Below are 17,600 nucleotides of genomic sequence, written 5' to 3'. Positions count from 1 at the left end.
ATGTTGTATGGTTTGTATGTATGCTGATATACCTGTTCGATGAATTTTAAGTGGAAAAAGCTAAGTTGGCTTTTTGTAAATAAAGCAAGCAGCACACAATATCTCGTACTGATGCTTTAAGGGGATTTATGTTTTTAGGTTGGCAGTAGTGTACAAACCATTTCCACCTGTATGCTTATCATTGTCTGGTTGTTGGTTTGGGTGCTTGTTTTAGAACTTCCATACATTCTAATGGAAGGTGTAAATATCAAACTCTATGACTTCAGGAGCAAAATCGCTAAGTTGAGTACACTGGGATTGGGATGCCTGATTTGACCTTTGTTCTATGCTAACAGATCTGGTCTGTTTGGAAGCTTGTGATAGGGTACTACTGACAGATCCAGGAGTATTATGTACCACGGTTGACTTGCCCATGTGGGAGCTATGAGTATCATGGTGAGAGAGGTGTGACGCGTTTTGTTGACCAGAAATGGAATTAACGGGAGAGGGGGAAAAGCGTAAGCAAATATCCCTGACCAGTTGATAAATAGAGCATTGTCCTTGAACAGACGGTGTGTGGATGTCTGGATGCGAAGTTTTGGCATTTTGTGTTTTTGCTTGTTGCGAAAAGGTCTATGTCTGGTGTTCCCCACATTTGAAAGTAATGTTGAAGTACCTGTGGGTGAATCTTCCACTAGTGTATTTGTTGCTGCGTCCTGCTTACTAGGTCTGCTAACTGGTTGTGTATCCCTGAGATGTATTCCGCTAGTAAGTAAATCTGATTGTGAATTGCCCATTTCCATATTGTTTGGGCTAGAAGGGACAATTGGGATGAATGTGTGGCCCCTTGTTTTTTCAGATAATACATTGTCGTCATGTTGTCTGTTCCTATTAAGACTGTCTTGTGTGTGATTTGAGGTTGAAAGAACACAGCTAACAATTCTAAATGATTTATGTGATAAGTTAATTGCGCTGAGTTCCATTCCCGTTGTATGGTTAGGTTGTTGAGATGAATCCCCCCCATTGACACATTTGTTGTGATTATGGTCTGTGGCACTGGGTCCTGAAATGGCCGTCCTTTTATTAAATTGTTGTGATTCCACCATTGCAGAGATTTGTAAGTTTGGCGGTCTAAACAACACTAGATCCTGTAACTGACTCTGTGCCCGAGACCATTGTTGTGAGAGACACTGTTGCAGTGGTCTCATGTTTAGTCTTACATGCGGTACTAGCGCTATGCACAATGCCATCATTCCCAATAGTTTCATGTTAAATCTTAAAGTGTAATTTTGATTGACCGGTATTTGTGATATGAGATATTGAAAAAACCGTATCCTCTGTGGATTTGGGTTGGCTAATGCTTTTTGAGTATTGAGAATTGCACCCAGATAAGGTTGAAACTGTGCTGGTTGAAGATGAGATTTTTGGTAACTGATTGTGAACCCTAATATGTATAGGGTATCTATTGTACATCGAGTGTGTTGTTTACACTGTAGAATATTGCTAGATTTTATTGGCCAATCTTCTAGATAAGGGAAGACATGTATGTGTTGTCTTCTGAGGTCAGCTGCTACTACAGCTAGACATTTTGTGAAAACCCTTGGAGCTGTTGTTATGACGAAGGGAAGTACTTTGAATTGGTAGTGTTTGACGGATATTACGAATCTTAAGTATTTGCGGTGAGCTGAATGTATGGGAATATGAAAGTAGGGTTATTTGAGGCCTAAAGCAGTCATGTAATCGTTTTTCTGTAGTAGTGGAATTACATCCTGGAGAGTGACAATGTGAAAATGTTCTGACAGGATGTATAGATTTAGAGGTCTGAGATCGAGGATGGGTCGGAGAGTACCATCCTTTTTTGGTATAAAGAAATATAGTGATTATACTCCTGTTCCTTGTTGTGATATTGGAACCATTTCTATGGCTCCTTTTAGTAATATTGATTGTACCTCTTGTTTTAGCAGAACAGTGTGTTCTGGAGAGAGTTTGTGAGAACGAGGGGGAATATTTGGTGGAGTAGAAGTGAGTTCTAGGCAATAACCATTGCGGATAATTGAAAGTACCCACTGATCTGTGGTGATGTTTTGCCAGTGAGAGTGGAATTGTTGCACTCTTCCTCCCACAGGAGACGTGTCGGGATTGTGCAATGTTGTGGAAGTCATTGTATTGTGGGAGTGGTAGCACTTTTTGAGGCATTAAACGTTCCTCTGGCCCTAAAGTTTTGGCCTCTGTAAGAGCCTCTAAATGACCCTCTTGCATAATATTGTTGCATTTGTTTGGGATGGGAGGTGGAAGCATCTGTAGTTTGGGTTTTGAAGCCGCCCCTAAATGAAAATGTCACTTACCCAGTGTACATCTGTTCGTGGCATCAGTAGCTGGAGATTCACATGTTCTGCATAGCTCGCCATCTGGTGTTGGGTCGGAGTGTTACAAGTTGTTTTTCTTCGAAGAAGTCTTTCGAGTCACGGGACCGAGTGACTCCTCCTTCTGTCTCCATTGCGCATGGGCGTCGACTCCATCTTCGATTGTTTTCCCCGCAGAGGGCGAGGTAGGAGTTGTGTTGTAGTAATAGTGCCCATGCAATGGAGTGACTAAGTATGTACCTATTTAAGGTTAAAATAATATATATACAAATGTACAAAGTTGAAGCTAACTTCCGAACTGCTACAGGCTCCCGGGGAGGTGGGTGGGCACATGTGAATCTTCAGCGACTGATGCCATGAACAGATGTACACTGGGTAAGTGACATTTTCAGTTCGATGGCATCTGTCGCTGTAGATACACATGTTCTGCATAGACTAGTAAGCAGTTATCTCCCCAAAAGCGGTGGCTCAGCCTGTAGGAATGGAAGTGGTTTGAAATAATGTTCTTAACACGGCTTGACCTACTGTGGCTTGCTGTGCGGATAACACGTCTACACAGTAGTGCTTGGTGAACGTGTGTGGCGTAGACCATGTGGCTGCCTTACATATTTCTTGCATTGGGATGTTTCCTAGAAAGGCCATGGTAGCACCTTTTTTTCTGGTTGAGTGTGCCCTTGGTGTAATGGGCAGATGTCGTTTTGCTTTAAGGTAGCAGATTTGGATACATTTAACTATCCATCTGGCTATACCTTGTTTTGATATTGGGTTTCCTGCATGAGGTTTTTGGAATGCAATAAATAGTTGTTTAGTCTTTCTGATGTTTTTCGTTCTGTCAATGTAGTACATTAATGCTCTTTTGACATCTAATGTATGTAGTGCCCTCTCAGCTACGGAATCTGGCTGTGGGAAGAACACTGGTAGTTCCACTGTTTGATTTAGGTGGAACGGTGAAACAACCTTTGGTAAAAATTTAGGATTAGTCCTTAGGGCGACTTTATTTTTGTGTAGTTGTATAAAAGGTTCTTGTATTGTAAACGCCTGAATTTCGCTTACTCTTCTTAGAGATGTAATGGCGATGAGAAATGCAACCTTCCAGGTTAGGAACTGTATTTCGCAAGAGTGCATGGGTTCAAAAGGTGGACCCATGAGTCTTGTTAAGACAACATTTAAGTTCCATGAAGGAACAGGTGGTGTTCTTGGTGGTATAATTATTTTAAGGCCTTCCATGAATGCTTTAATAACTGGTATCCTATATAGGGAAGTTGAATAGGTAGTCTGCAGGTATGCAGATATTGCCGCAAGGTGTATTTTAATGGAAGAGAAGGCTAGGTTAGATTTTTGTAAGTAAAGCAAGTAACCCACTACGTCCTTTGGAGTTGCGTGTAAAGGTTGGATCTGATTATGATGGCAGTAGCAGACAAACCTCTTCCATTTACTTGCATAGCAGTGCCTAGTGGACGGCCTTCTGGCTTGCTTTATGACGTCCATACATTCTTGGGTAAGTTGTAAGTGTCCGAATTCTAGGATTTCAGGAGCCAGATTGCTAGATTCAGCGATGCTGGATCTGGATGTCTGATCTGTTGGTTGTGTTGTGTTAACAGATCCGGCCTGTTGGGCAATTTGATGTGGGGTACTACTGATAGGTCTAGCAGTGTTGTGTACCAGGGTTGCCTTGCCCAAGTTGGTGCTATTAAAATGAGTTTGAGTTTGTTTTGACTCAATTTGTTTACCAGATAAGGAAGGAGAGGGAGAGGAGGAAAAGCGTAGGCAAATATCCCTGACCAGTTCATCCATAGGGCATTGCCTTGGGACTGCCTGTGTGGGTATCTGGATGCGAAGTTTTGGCATTTTGCGTTCTCTCTTGTTGCAAACAAGTCTATTTGAGGTGTTCCCCAGAGTCTGAAGTAAGTGTTTAGAATTTGGGGGTGAATTTCCCATTCGTGGACCTGTTGGTGATCTCGAGAGAGATTGTCTGCAAGTTGATTCTGGATCCCTGGAATAAACTGCGCTATTAGACGAATGTGGTTGTGAATTGCCCATCGCCATATCTTCTGTGCTAGAAGGCTCAACTGCGTTGAGTGTGTCCCCCCTGTTTGTTTAGATAATACATTGTTGTCATGTTGTCTGTTTTGACAAGAATGTATTTGTGAGTTATAATTGGTTGGAAAGCCCTTAATGCTTGAAAAACTGCTAGCATTTCTAGGTGATTTATATGCAGTTTTGTTTGATGTACGTTCCATTGTCCTTGTATGCTGTGTTGATCGAGGTGTGCTCCCCACCCCGTCATGGAAGCATCTGTTGTTATTACGTATTGTGGCACTGGGTCTTGGAATGGCCGCCCTTTGTTTAAATTTATACTGTTCCACCCTAGAAGCGAGAGGTAAGTTTGGCGGTCTATCAACACCAGATCTAGAAGGTGACCCTGTGCTTGTGACCATTGTGATGCTAGGCACTGTTGTAAGGGCCTCATGTGTAGTCTTGCGTTCGGGACAATGGCTATGCATGAAGACATCATGCCTAGGAGTTGTAATATCAACTTTGCTTGTATTGTTTGTGTTGGATACATGCGTTGTATGATCTTGTTGAAATTTTGAATTCTTTGTGGACTTGGAGTGGCTACTCCTTTTGTTGTGTCTATTATGGCTCCCAGGTATTGTTGTACTTTGCACGGCAAAATGTTGGATTTTGCAAAGTTGACGGTGAAACCTAGTTTGTAGAGGGTTTGTATGATTTGATTTGTGTGTTGTAAGCACTTTGTTAGTGAATTGGTTTTGATTAGCCAGTCGTCTAGATACGGGAATACATGTATTTGCTGCCTTCTGATGTGTGCAGCCACTACTGCTAGACATTTTGTAAAGACTCTTGGTGCGGTTGTTAAACCAAAAGGCAATACTTTGAATTGGTAATGTATTCCTTTGAATACGAACCGTAGGTATTTCCTGTGCGACGGATGTATTGGTATATGGAAATACGCGTCTTTGAGGTCTAAGGTTGTCATGTAGTCCTGTAGTTTTAGCAATGGTAACACTTCTTGTAGCGTGACCATGTGAAAGTGGTCTGATTTGATGTAGGTGTTTAGTATTCGGAGGTCTAGGATTGGTCTCAGTGTTTTGTCCTTTTTTGGTATTAAGAAGTACAGTGAATAGACTCCTGTGTTTGTTTGTGTGTTTGGTACTAATTCGATTGCATTCTTTTGCAATAGTGCTTGAACTTCTATTTCCAGAAGTTCGGAATGTTGTTTTGATAAATTCTGTGCTTTTGGTGGTATGTTTGGAGGGAATTGTAGGAATTCTATGCAATAACCATGTCGGATAATTGTTAAGACCCAAGTGTCTGTAGTTATTTCCTCCCATGCTTTGTAATAATGACCTATTCTTCCCCCCACTGGTGTTGTGTGGAGGGGGTGAGTGACATCTGAGTCACTGCTTGGTTGTAGGGGTTTTGGGGCTTTGAAATTTTCCTCTATTCCTAGGGAATTGCCCTCCTCTGTATTGGCCCCGAAAGCCTCCCCTGTACTGTCCCTGGTAGCTGGACGGTGTTGCCTGCGAGGTGCTGGCTTGTGTGGCCTGACCCCGAAACCCCCCTCTAAAGGGTGTCTTGCGGAAGGTGCTATAGGTTCCTCTGCTCTGCAGGGAGTAGAGTGCACCCATGGCTTTAGCAGTGTCAGTGACTTTTTTAAGTTTTTCGATTGCCGTGTCCACTTCTGGTCCGAACAGTTGTTTTTCGTTGAATGGCATATTGAGCACTGCCTGCTGTATCTCTGGTTTGAACCCAGACGTTCTTAGCCATGTGTGCCTTCTAATGGTCACAGATGTATTAATTGTTCTTGCAGCTGTGTCTGCTGCGTCCATAGAAGATCGTATCTGGTTATTTGATATGTTCTGTCCTTCCTCAACCACCTGCTTTGCCCTCTTTTGTAGTTCCTTGGGAAGATGCTCGATGAGGTGTTGCATCTCATCCCAATGGGCTCTGTCATAGCGCGCAAGTAGTGCTTGAGAGTTAGCGATGCGCCACTGGTTTGCAGCTTGTACTGCGACTCTTTTCCCAGCTGCATCGAACTTGCGGCTCTCTTTATCTGGGGGTGGTGCATCCCCAGATGTGTGGGAGTTGGCTCTTTTCCGAGCTGCTCCTACTACGACGGAATCTGGTGGCAGCTGTGTGGTGATGAAAACAGGGTCTGTAGGAGGTGCCTTATACTTCTTTTCCACCCTTGGCGTTATTGCCCTACTTTTGACCGGCTCCTTGAATATTTCCTTTGCGTGCCGAAGCATACCTGGCAGCATAGGCAGGCTTTGGTAGGAGCTGTGGGTGGAGGAGAGGGTGTTGAATAAAAAGTCATCCTCGACTTGTTCTGAGTGGAGGTTTACGTTGTGGAATTGTGCTGCTCTAGCCACCACTTGAGAGTATGCTGAGCTGTCTTCTGGTGGTGAGGGCTTTGTTGGATATGCCTCCGGACTGTTGTCCGACACTGGGGCGTCATATAAGTCCCAAGCGTCTTGATCCTGGTCACCTTGGCTCATGGTGGTGTGAGCCGGGGAATGTGACGGAGTTTGCGCTGGTGAGACGTTAATTACAGGTGGAGGAGAGGGTGGCGGAGTCACCTTTTTCACCATTTTTGTTTGTGGCGCCTGGTCTGTTTGAAACTCCAGTCTCCTTTTTCTCCTAATAGGGGGAAGGGTGCTTATTCTTCCTGTTCCCTGCTGTATGAAAATATGTTTTTGCGTATGGTCCACTTCGGTGGATTGCAGCTCTTCCTCAAACCTATGCTTTCGCATCTGAGAGGACAGTGATTGCTCCTCTGTATAAGAGCCTGGACCTGGGTCGGTTACGGGTTGTTTCGGCACCGAAACCCTGCCTGCATCTTTTTTCGGCTCCGAGGTGGCTTTTTTCTTTTTTGGAGTCGAAACCTCTCGGCGTCGATCTTCGTCGGTGCCGCTGTCTCGGCGTCGAGCCGCTTCTACACCGCTATCTCAGTGTCGTTGCTTTTCTCCAGCACTTTCTCGATCCCGAGAAGGCTGCGTGCCGGTGTCTCGACCGGAGTCGGACGATCTCGGCACTGTTTGGGCCTTTTTCGGTGCCGATGGTCGGTCACCGAATTTATGGGTGGAGCCATGGCCTGGTGGCAGTGGCGTCCCCTGGGCCTTGACACTCTTCTTATGTGTTGTTTTCGACATCTTACTCACGGTTCTTTGATCGTCGAATTCCTCGGAGTCCGATTCGTGGATCGAAAAGGTTTCTTCTTCCTCTTGTTCCTTGAACTCTCGGTGCGCTGTCGGCGTGGACGCCATCTGAAGTCTCCTGGCTCAACGGTCACAGAGTGTCTTTCGGGACCGGAACGCACGACAGGCCTCGCAAGTCTCTTCACTGTGCTCAGGTGACAGGCACAGGTTACAGACCAAATGTTGGTCTGTATACGGGTATTTGTTGTGGCATTTGGGACAAAAACGGAACGGGGTCCGTTCCATCGACGTTGTTCGACACGCGGTCGGGCCGACCAGGCTCCGACGGATGATCGAAAACTACCCCGAAGGGCACCGGAGCGCGTCGATCTTCGATGCGGTGTTGAATCTAACTACGCCGATCCCGAACGCAACAATACCGACGAAAATCTTCCGATATTAACTAACTTTCCGTTCCGAAACTCGGAGCGACAGGAACACGTCCGAACCCGATGGCGGAAAGAAAACAATCGAAGATGGAGTCGACGCCCATGCGCAATGGAGACAGAAGGAGGAGTCACTCGGTCCCGTGACTCGAAAGACTTCTTCGAAGAAAAACAACTTGTAACACTCCCACCCAACACCAGATGGCGAGCTATGCAGAACATGTGTATCTACAGCGACAGATGCCATCGAACCTGTTGTTTCCGAAAAGAACCTCGAAAAGCTGTGGTATATAGGGCTCCCATGACTTTGGCAGTGTCAGAATCCTTTCGGTGTTTCTCAATAGTAGTATCTACTTCCAGTCCGAATAGATGCTGCTCATCAAAAGGCATGTTAAGCACTGCCTGCTGTATTTCGGGTTTAAACTCTGAGGACCTAGGCCATGCATGTCGTCATATTGTTAACCTAGTGTTGATACTTCTAGCTGCAGTGTCAGCTGCATCTAGGTCAGATCTTATTTGGTTAATAGTGATAGCATGTCCCTGGTCAACAATTTGCTGCGCTCTCTTTTGGTGCTCCTTGGGGAGATACTGCAAGAACTCTTGCATTTCATCCCAGTGTGCCCTGTCATACCTAGCTAACAGGGCTTGAGATTTGGCAATACGCCACTGGTTAGCTGCTTGTGTAGCTACCCTTTCACCCGTAGCATCAAACTTCCTACTTTCCTTGTCAGGGGTTGGGGTACCCCGGTAAGACTGGCTATTAGCCCTTTTTCTACTGCACTGACCACAATGGAATCTGGTGGCACTTGTTGGGTAATGTAGACATAGCTTTGACCGGTTCTTTAAATATATCATCTGCATGTCTAAGCATTTCAGGCAGCATTGGTAGCGTGTATGGGTAGAGGATAATGTATTGAAAAGAAAATCCTCTTCCAAGGGTGCTGCATGCATTTGAACCCCATGGTTTGCAGCTGCCCTAGATATGACTTGTGTGTAAACTGTACTACCCTCTGGAGGTGAAGTTTTGGTAGGATAAAGATCAGGATCATTGGACGGTATAGGGTACGAGTCATACAAGTCCCAAAGGGACCACTGTATCTCCCTGTGAGTAAGTGTGAGTGTGATGGTGAAGGTAGTGGTGGTGGGGTAGTAGGTAGTGGAGAAAAGGAAAGCTGTGGCAAATGCGGTGGAGAAAAATAGAGAGGAAGTGGCTTCTCCTTTCTTTTAAAATTTATTGCTGGTGGCGGAGCAGTGTCAAGTCTCTTGAAATGCCAGCTTCCTTTTGGTTTGTGGAGGTGGAGAATCAATAATTTTCCCTGTTTCTTTATGGCTATGTATTCTCCTCTATTTACTGTCCTTGACCTCCAAAATTGGTTGGATATCAGAATCCTCTGTTTGATATTCTGATGTTTTTGTGCCCTTAGAGGACTGTTCACTAGTTGTCTTGGGCTTATGCTATAAATGGCTCGAAAGACCTGTTGCTTCTGTTTAGAAAGATGTTTTTGGCCCCGAAACGGTGCTAAGTTTTTTTGGTCTCCGCAGCCAGATGCTGTATTTTCGACTCCAAAGAATGTAGGCATCAGCTCGGCTTGGAGGTGGAGCTTCTTACCTTTTCGCTCAACTCCAGCACCAAAACAGGCGTGGTCTGTTGATGGGATAACTTGGCCTTTTTCGGTGCCAAGCCCGAGGGCCGGTCGCCGACAAGTTTCTTTCAGGTGGGATCATGGCTTTCCAACAGTGATGCACCCAAGGCCTTAGTAGATTTTTTGGGCAGTGGGCGTATGGGCAGGTGCACCCACATGCTGAGCTTGGCTGTCTTCTTCTCATCCTGGTTCGGAGTCGGAATCCTGAATCAAAACAGCCGTCTGTGCCTGCTCTTCCTTTAAGGTGTTGGTGGACTCTGTATATTTCGACGCCGTTTCAAGTCTTCTTGCTCTCCGGTTGAGACCTACAGGCTTTACAATCTTCCTCTCGATGTTCAGGAGAAAGGAAAAGATTACATACAACCTGCTGGTCAGTGTAAGGGAATTTCACGTGGCATCGACGACAGAATCGGAATGGAGTCCAATCCATCAGCCTATGACGTGGTAGGCCTGAACAGGCCCAAGAAGAGCGCAAGCGCCTGAAAGAGCGTTTTCTTGATCCAGACAGTACTATCGGATTGACTACAGATGTAAATGAGGTCGAAACAATACCGACGGTATAAAAAAGTGATATAAAGTTTCTGAATCGAAAGTCTCAGAGTGAGTTGGGGCAGTTTTCTCACAACTTAATACAGAGGGTCAGGATCAATCAGTAGCTTTTATTAGCAGAAGTGACCACCAGAGAAAAGTGTTGGTCAGCCATAAAGAGGGAGGCCTTTTTCTGTGGTCTGTGCCTTGAAGAAGTTGAGACCATACCTCTTTGGTACTCACTTCATTGTTCAGACAGACCACAAACCTCTCTTATGGCTTAAACAGATGAAAGGAGAAAACCCCAAATTGTGGTCCATTTCCCTACAGGGTTTGGACTTTACAGGGGAACGTAGATCTAGGAGTAACCACTCCAATGCAGATGGACTCACCAGATATTTCCATTTAGAAAAGGAACACTCATCTGGGCAAGGTTAGCCTTCTTGTCCCTTGTTTAGGGGGGGGGGGTAGGGGGGGGTGGTGTAGGAAAGTACCCTCTTTCTTGGGATGGTTACTTCCTTTTTCTGCCTGATGTCAGTGTGTTTGACTGTGTTCACTGGGATCCTGCTAACCAGGACCCCAGTGATAATGCTCTCTCTCCCAAAAGTCTGTATTTCACCCACAACTGGCACACTGGTGCCCCATTATATGTCCCTAGTATATGGTACCTAGGTACCCTGGGCATTGGGATTCTAGGGGATCACTATGGGCTGCAGCATATATTTTGCCACCCGGAGGGAGCCCAAGCAAAGGGTTCTGCAGGACTGCCATTGTAGCTTATGTGAAAAGGTGCAATCACCCTTTCACTGCCACTTTTTACTACATCAGGTCACTTATAAGTCACCCCTATGGCAGGCCTTCCAGCCCAGAGAGCAGGGTGTCAAGTACCTGTCTGTGAGGGCACTCCTGCAGTAGCAGAGGTGCCCACCACAAATGCCAGGCCCTTTTTCCAGGACTTCGTGAGTGCGGGGATGCCATTTTACGCCTGTCCTGGACATAGGTCACAACCTTGGCTTGCCTTTGATATGTGAAAACTTTGGCACAGAGGAAGTCTTCTGGACACTAGAATCTGATGTTGGAAACTCATTAGCATATTATTTCTTTTGGGTTACCTGCAGCTGCTTTTCTTTGTTTTTCTTGTGCTCCCACTCCATGCCAATGACTTCCTTTTCGACATCCGAGCACTCTCCCGCTGCACTTTTGGCCTCTTCCTCGTTAGACACTCTGATGTCCCTCGGCGACGGAGTTTCCTTGTAACCCTCCATGGTATAGTGTGCCGGGCTTTGCTTCTCCCTTGCTCTCAGCGTTTTGGTCTTGAACCCTTCACAAGCCTCGCTGTCCTTGCATCATGCTCCAACGGTACACAACAGATTACACACCTGGTGGTTGTCCTTCTGGACAAACTTTTGGCGGCACTCCAGGTAGAAGCATGTGTTCTCCATGTCCCTCGTGGAGGGCATCTGACGTCAGGAGAGGCTGGAGAAGGCACCAAATAGTGAGGGCAGTCGACGCCCAACAACCAAAACAAGCACTGGCAAAGCCAATAGTTTTCACCCTTTGGAGATCTTTTGACACTAGCAATTGGATAGGGGAGGCTAATGTTGAAATGGGGTGAATAACAGGATGATTTTAAAAACATTATAAAGCAGCTAGCACTGGCCACTTCATAGAGCATTCTATGTCCAGATTGCAGAGACGGGCGGATGGGAGGAGGAGAGGAAGGAGGAAGAAAGAGGGGGAAATGGGAAATGAGACAGTGGAAAGGAGGGAAAAAGCAAGATAGAAGCAAAAAGGAAAATGAGAGAAAGAACAAGAGAGTGATGTAAGGGGAGAAATGGAGAGAGAGATTGGAAGTGTATCAAAAAATGCATATTTATTGTGTAAAGAAAGCACTGGAGTCTGGCATGGTAAGAAGGAAATATTTAAAAAAAACATTCTGACAGTAGCTTCATGCAAGAACACAGATACACTGGGTATGGAAGGGTGATAATAAACATGGACTGTCTGGTGGGCGAGAGGGAAGAAGAAACAGTGGGTGGGGATAAGTTGAACATGTTTTTTTAAAAAGAGCTATAGAGAGGGCAGCAAAGAAGAGCGACAATGATGCCAATGAATGTTAACTTACAGGTGGGTTCCAACCCCATTATCAGACACAAAAGTCTTGAAAGCAGGAGCATATGCAATAGTGCATGCTTTCACAGACATGACCTAAAAAGGGGCACATAATTACATCCCATTTGCATGGCAAAGCATACTTGTGAAGGCAGTAGAAAAAGAAAGCAGTATCTGAGTAGGCACACTGCAGTTATACGTCTGCATACTGCTTTCAAAGCGATGAAAGCCCACCAAATGCAAAAGTAAGTCAGAGCAACCTGCTTACTTCAGTCACTCCGGTGAATGAAGGGAGAGAGGCAATACTTCTTATGTTAAAACACCTGCGTTATCTCATTACAGGCCCATGCAAGGAAGTGTGAGCAGCAGCGTAGGTACAGAAGATTTAGAAATGCTGTCAGTGTGATCCACTGTCGATACAGAGGACACCTTGCTATGAAATGACCTGTGCTGGTTTACAATAGAATATATTCTACTGGAGTGGTGTTGCAAACTGCTTAAAGACATACGTGTTTCAAGAAAATAATGTTTATGTTAAAATCTGCAATAATAATTAAGACCATTTATCTTGCCTAAATAGCCAGAAAAAGTTGAAGCATGCATTACGAAAATCCTATCTAATGTGAGAATGAGGCAAGGACAGCATAATTACAGAGCTCTAAAGAGCGCTGTGCTCTTTGTTCAGAGACATACCTTTGAAAGAAGTGCACCACGTAGCGTAAAGAAGAAAGAAGCAAGTGGGCAGCTTGTACTCCTTTGAGGCCTGCATTGCGGGTGCATTTGATATGGAAAAAAATGCACCAGAAAGCTGTCCTACAAGCCCAACATAAGATGTTCTGACAAAGATAACTCGATCTCAGACACCGCAGTAAAGCAATTGTGACCTAATGCCATTTAACTGCACATTCTGCACAGCTTTACCAGCGTCAGAAGTTCTTGAGAATCAAACCATCTGCAATCTGCATACAAGCAGCATTTCTTAAAGTAGAGGAAGGGTGCAGTCTGCCTACAAGCACCTTACTGTGGCCAAAAGCAACATACTGCTGTTGTGGTGCTTAAGTCCTCCTACAAAAAGATTGTGGCTCATAACAGTTTGGTTGTACCTAATAAAGACGCATGCATTTTTCCCCTATTAAACCAACACGCCAGAGGCTTCTGTTTACACTACTGCTGAACTGACAAGAGGATGTGGCGTAACAACCACAGCTACCGACATTGGAACTGGGGAACTGAGTTCGTGTCTCTGCACATAAAACAGCAAGTATATTTAAATGATTTTATTATCAAGTTGAATTCATTAGCAGAATAGCAGAAGGTGCAGCAGGTCATGTTTTAGCTTCAGGTGTACAAATGGGCCTTCCCAGGGTTGTGTAAGATGAATGATGTTCGGAAACCCGTGCAACCGTGGCAAACATCAAAATAAACAAAAGTTCAGTCAACTTTGAGTAATGCACAAAGATGCAAAAACAATATCCAGGATGTGAGAAGAAACAGGGAGAGTGGGTAAGGACAACTTTAAAACGCTTTGGAGACAGTGAACCATATCCGAGTCTCGGTGACAACTTAACATCCTGTGATTCTGGGTAAAATCTCATCTCTCCGTGCCTAGTAAAAAGTGAATGTGTCTTGTGTGATGTAACTGGTGCTCATGTAAAGTTATGCAATACCTTTGGGTTGAGTTTGCACTAGAAACTGCACAAAACAAAAGAAAAAGGAAAAGATGGCCAGCAGAAGGGCACTAATCAAAGTTAATCAGTACTTGGTCCAGGCACTGCGGCAATGAAAGAAAGTGATGCATGGCAAGTGCTGCCAGATTAGAAAGTAGCAAAAGAAAAGCAACAGTGGTGCCAACGAGCGGCAGGCTGTCAGTGTTTCCAAGCCCATCACCAGACACAAGAGTCTTGTAAGCAAGAGCGCATGCTCCCACAGGCTCAACCTAAAAAGATTTTTTTAAAAGAGTAAGGAGAAGAGAGACTACTACAAGAGGAGAATCCCGGACCCAACCACTAGATGATGGAATAAATGCACAGCATGTGAACCCAGAAAAGATTCACATGGTAAAAACGCCTTTCCATCAACGTTCGAGAGTTCCTCGCAGGCACCTTTTCCTTAAAGATCTCAGCAAGAGAAAGTCCCACTGTTGCATTCTCCTCCACATAGACAACATGCCAACAGTGAGATCAATAGGCTAGGAGGGGGAAAATGCGAGACCTTAACAGAACTCTCAAGGGAACTATGGAAGCATTGCCCTGCAACCTCTCTGGGATTGTGGAGCTTCTCCAGGGACTCTCGAATTCTCAAGTGGATTGGTTTTCCAGACACCTCAAGGGCTCCAGTGACTGGACAATTTAACTTTGGGCTACACTGGACATAGACCTATTTGCTTTATGTCTAAATTGTCAACTTCCCACATTTGTGATTTGGCACCCAGACACAGAAGCATAGGCAACAGACACCTTCCTTCAGGATTTTCTTGTCATCAGGAATATATCTTCCACATAGCGAGCTTCCACTTTCAGATCAACTTCCTATGCCACCTTTGTCCACTGGCCCAGACCAACTAGGTTGTCTGTGGTCCTTGATACCTCCTCATTGGGACCCTACTCCACTTGGGGCGCAATGACCTCCAAAGCTTTCCTCCCTGGTTACAGACTTGACAACATTCTCAAGGCCACTGACTGGTCTTCAGTGTCTACCTTCTGTACTTTCTACCATAAAATGTAAAAACAGGCTTTCATTCTGCATGCTGACCATCTCATTGCCTCGTGATAAAATTAAGATTTTCCTAGCTTAAGTTAAAACACAATTTAAGATTTTATTAAAGACAATGAGGCTGATATAATATCCCATCCTCCCTCCCAGGCATCAACATTCTTCTACCTTTAACACATCTACCACTTTTTACCACCCTTACTGGCACTGCTCACTGTACTACCAACTAAGGTGGTTTTATTGTCTTAGCAGTTTTCCACTAATATTTTCTCCACTTCAGGTCCGTCTTGAGGCCAGCTCGCTACTGGAGGAGCTTCCTCTTCTCATATCCACAATATCATGATTCTTCTCTTCCTTCCGTCTATACCATTTTGAATCCACTTCCTCGCTTTGTTCTGATCATTTTCTTCACTTAATCTCTTATATGCTACATATGACATAATTTGCTTGGTTGTGCTCACTGCTGTTGGGAGTCAGTAATAAAGAGATTTATGCATATTACTTTACTGAAAATAGAAAAATCCCCATCTGAACGTATTGCAGAGGATTCTTAATTCTTATAATATGTGGTTAAACCACCAATATCCCACAAACTTCTTAAAACCAGGTGTCCTATTTCTGCATATAAAAGAGACACTATGACTGCAGACATGCAGAAAAGTGGACTCAGTTGTGCAAAATGAGACCCATCAAAAAGCAGTTCGTAATTTGTTGCTCAAACATATTTGAATCAGTTTAATGTCAATTGTATTTAAAAAGGCTGTACTTCAGAAGATGTAACATGCAGAGATTATTTTTTTGTAATGAATTATAGCATGCAAAAAATAAATGTTACCATAAATATTTCCTTTTTCCTAACTGTTCATTTTTTTAAAAACAAATCATAAAAACTTGTTTTAATTTGAAGTTACAAGGATGTTCCATTACCTGTTTCACCTATATCATCACAAGTTAACTCTATTAAGTTTTGACAATTAAGCAGCTATGCTATTTTCTTGTTACAGCCAACGAGCTATGTAACAAATCGACTGTAATAACGAAATTAGTGACCATTTTTTATTCTGGGATTGGAGGATCCATGAATTATAATGAAATATTCCAAACCTTAAACTGAGTATGTAATTTTAAGTTTTCCAAAAGTATATCAGGACTTGAACTAAGTATTAATTTACTCACGACTTTAGGCCATTGCCGTACTGCCCAATCTGAGTGGACTCTGGGGTTCTCTTTGCAGATTTGCCAAACTGGATCACACTGGCAGCCTCACCTGTTGAGAAAACAAATCCTGTAATAAACCTCAGTCGGTGAATGTCTCCACCTCAGACACTGGTGTGTAACGATAGGGCAATAAGTTTAAAAACTCACATAATCAATTAGCCTTTCATACTTATGAAATAAGTGGAGTGCCAGTCAGATGGTTAATATTACCACTTGTAGGTCTAGCACTACAAAATGATAGGAAGGTTTGGAGTCTAATGTGCAAAAGTTCCTTTTATTCTTAATACTATGAAGGCATCATATGAATTATGGGAATTGTTGTCATCAAGCAAACAATTTCCCTTAATTGTTGTGCGGGGCTGGCAGGAGGTAGTACCATATTTTATGAGGACCATTACCTCAGATGTAGCAAATATCCTGTTCATGGAAACAGGATAGTCCGCAGGTTATCAGGCCATAGACATGAAGGGGATGCGTATTCATACTATGCAATGCTGAGGATGACCAGATATAGTAGCAACAAGTTGTCTGTTCAGTTGGAAAAATTGATCCAACACAAAGACATCAACCCTGAGGAAAAAGCGCCTAGAGATGCTTTGGTATGAAACTTAAATTGCTCAGTCATTCTTGTGCTTCCAGTAATCATTACTACTCTGCTAATTGGTTCAGACCGATCCTAACAGATAAAGATAGCTAATTAGAGGTAAATGCTTCATGGTCTGCCTTTTCTCTGTGTTTTCTTGTTACAGTAAAGAGTCTTCTGTTATTGGGTACAAAGTAGATGAAGTTGTTTAACAAAGAAATCTTTTTAGGTCAGCTAATAGGTGTCACAGGAGGATCTAAAACACAAATTAGTAAGGTGGCTGAGCCGCCCTTTGGCTAATAATGCACCAGTATCATCAGGAGTAGTGTAGCATTTTTTCTACAACCATCAAATAATAACAAGCACCGATGAAGCCAATAGGTCTCGCCTACATTAAGTATTGTCTTTGTGCTTGTTTTAACCATGTTGTACAGCAGTGCTGAAATTTAGATTAAGAAACACCAAAAAAAAGCTCATCGATATGGCAAGTGCTGGCCGCATCATATTATTTGGCTAAAAAAATGACAAAGCTTATACCTTGTGTCAGGACGACCTATTGGCTTTGCTAATGCTTGTTTTTCTCGGCTTCAAACTTGGCGATCCCAAATGTCAAAGGTCTTGGCATTAAACTGGACATGTGATTGGTTTGAGACAGTGCCACTCTTCAAAAGACCCTTGAAATTTCAGTCTATTTTATACTGCCATTGTCCAAGCATTCCACATTTGCAGGGGTCACCTTCAATTATAAAAAAAAAACCTGGCAAAATAAATTACTGGTCGCTGACGGCATTTCATTTTGCAAGATACATACTATTTTTAAATCTCTACTCTACACTTTCCTCAGCGTCACAATACGT

At 43.8% G+C, this 17,600-nt stretch overlaps 1 protein-coding gene across 3 annotated transcripts in view; it reads right to left on the bottom strand.

Moving 5' to 3' along the window:
* The window catches only part of MORC2 (MORC family CW-type zinc finger 2), a 353,542-nt gene that overhangs the window by 234,938 nt on the left and 101,004 nt on the right, over window positions 1-17,600 (bottom strand). For all 3 annotated transcript variants that reach the window (XM_069214663.1, XM_069214664.1, XM_069214665.1), the window contains exon 6: window positions 16,119-16,209. In XM_069214663.1, the coding sequence (XP_069070764.1) occupies window positions 16,119-16,209 (91 nt within the window). The remainder of the gene's footprint in view (window positions 1-16,118; window positions 16,210-17,600) is intronic.

The sequence above is a fragment of the Pleurodeles waltl genome, chromosome 11 (assembly GCF_031143425.1).
Source record: "Pleurodeles waltl isolate 20211129_DDA chromosome 11, aPleWal1.hap1.20221129, whole genome shotgun sequence".
NCBI lineage: Eukaryota > Metazoa > Chordata > Amphibia > Caudata > Salamandridae > Pleurodeles > Pleurodeles waltl.
The sequence above is the reverse complement of the archived record's forward strand: the minus strand, read 5'-3'. Positions and strand labels throughout refer to the sequence as shown.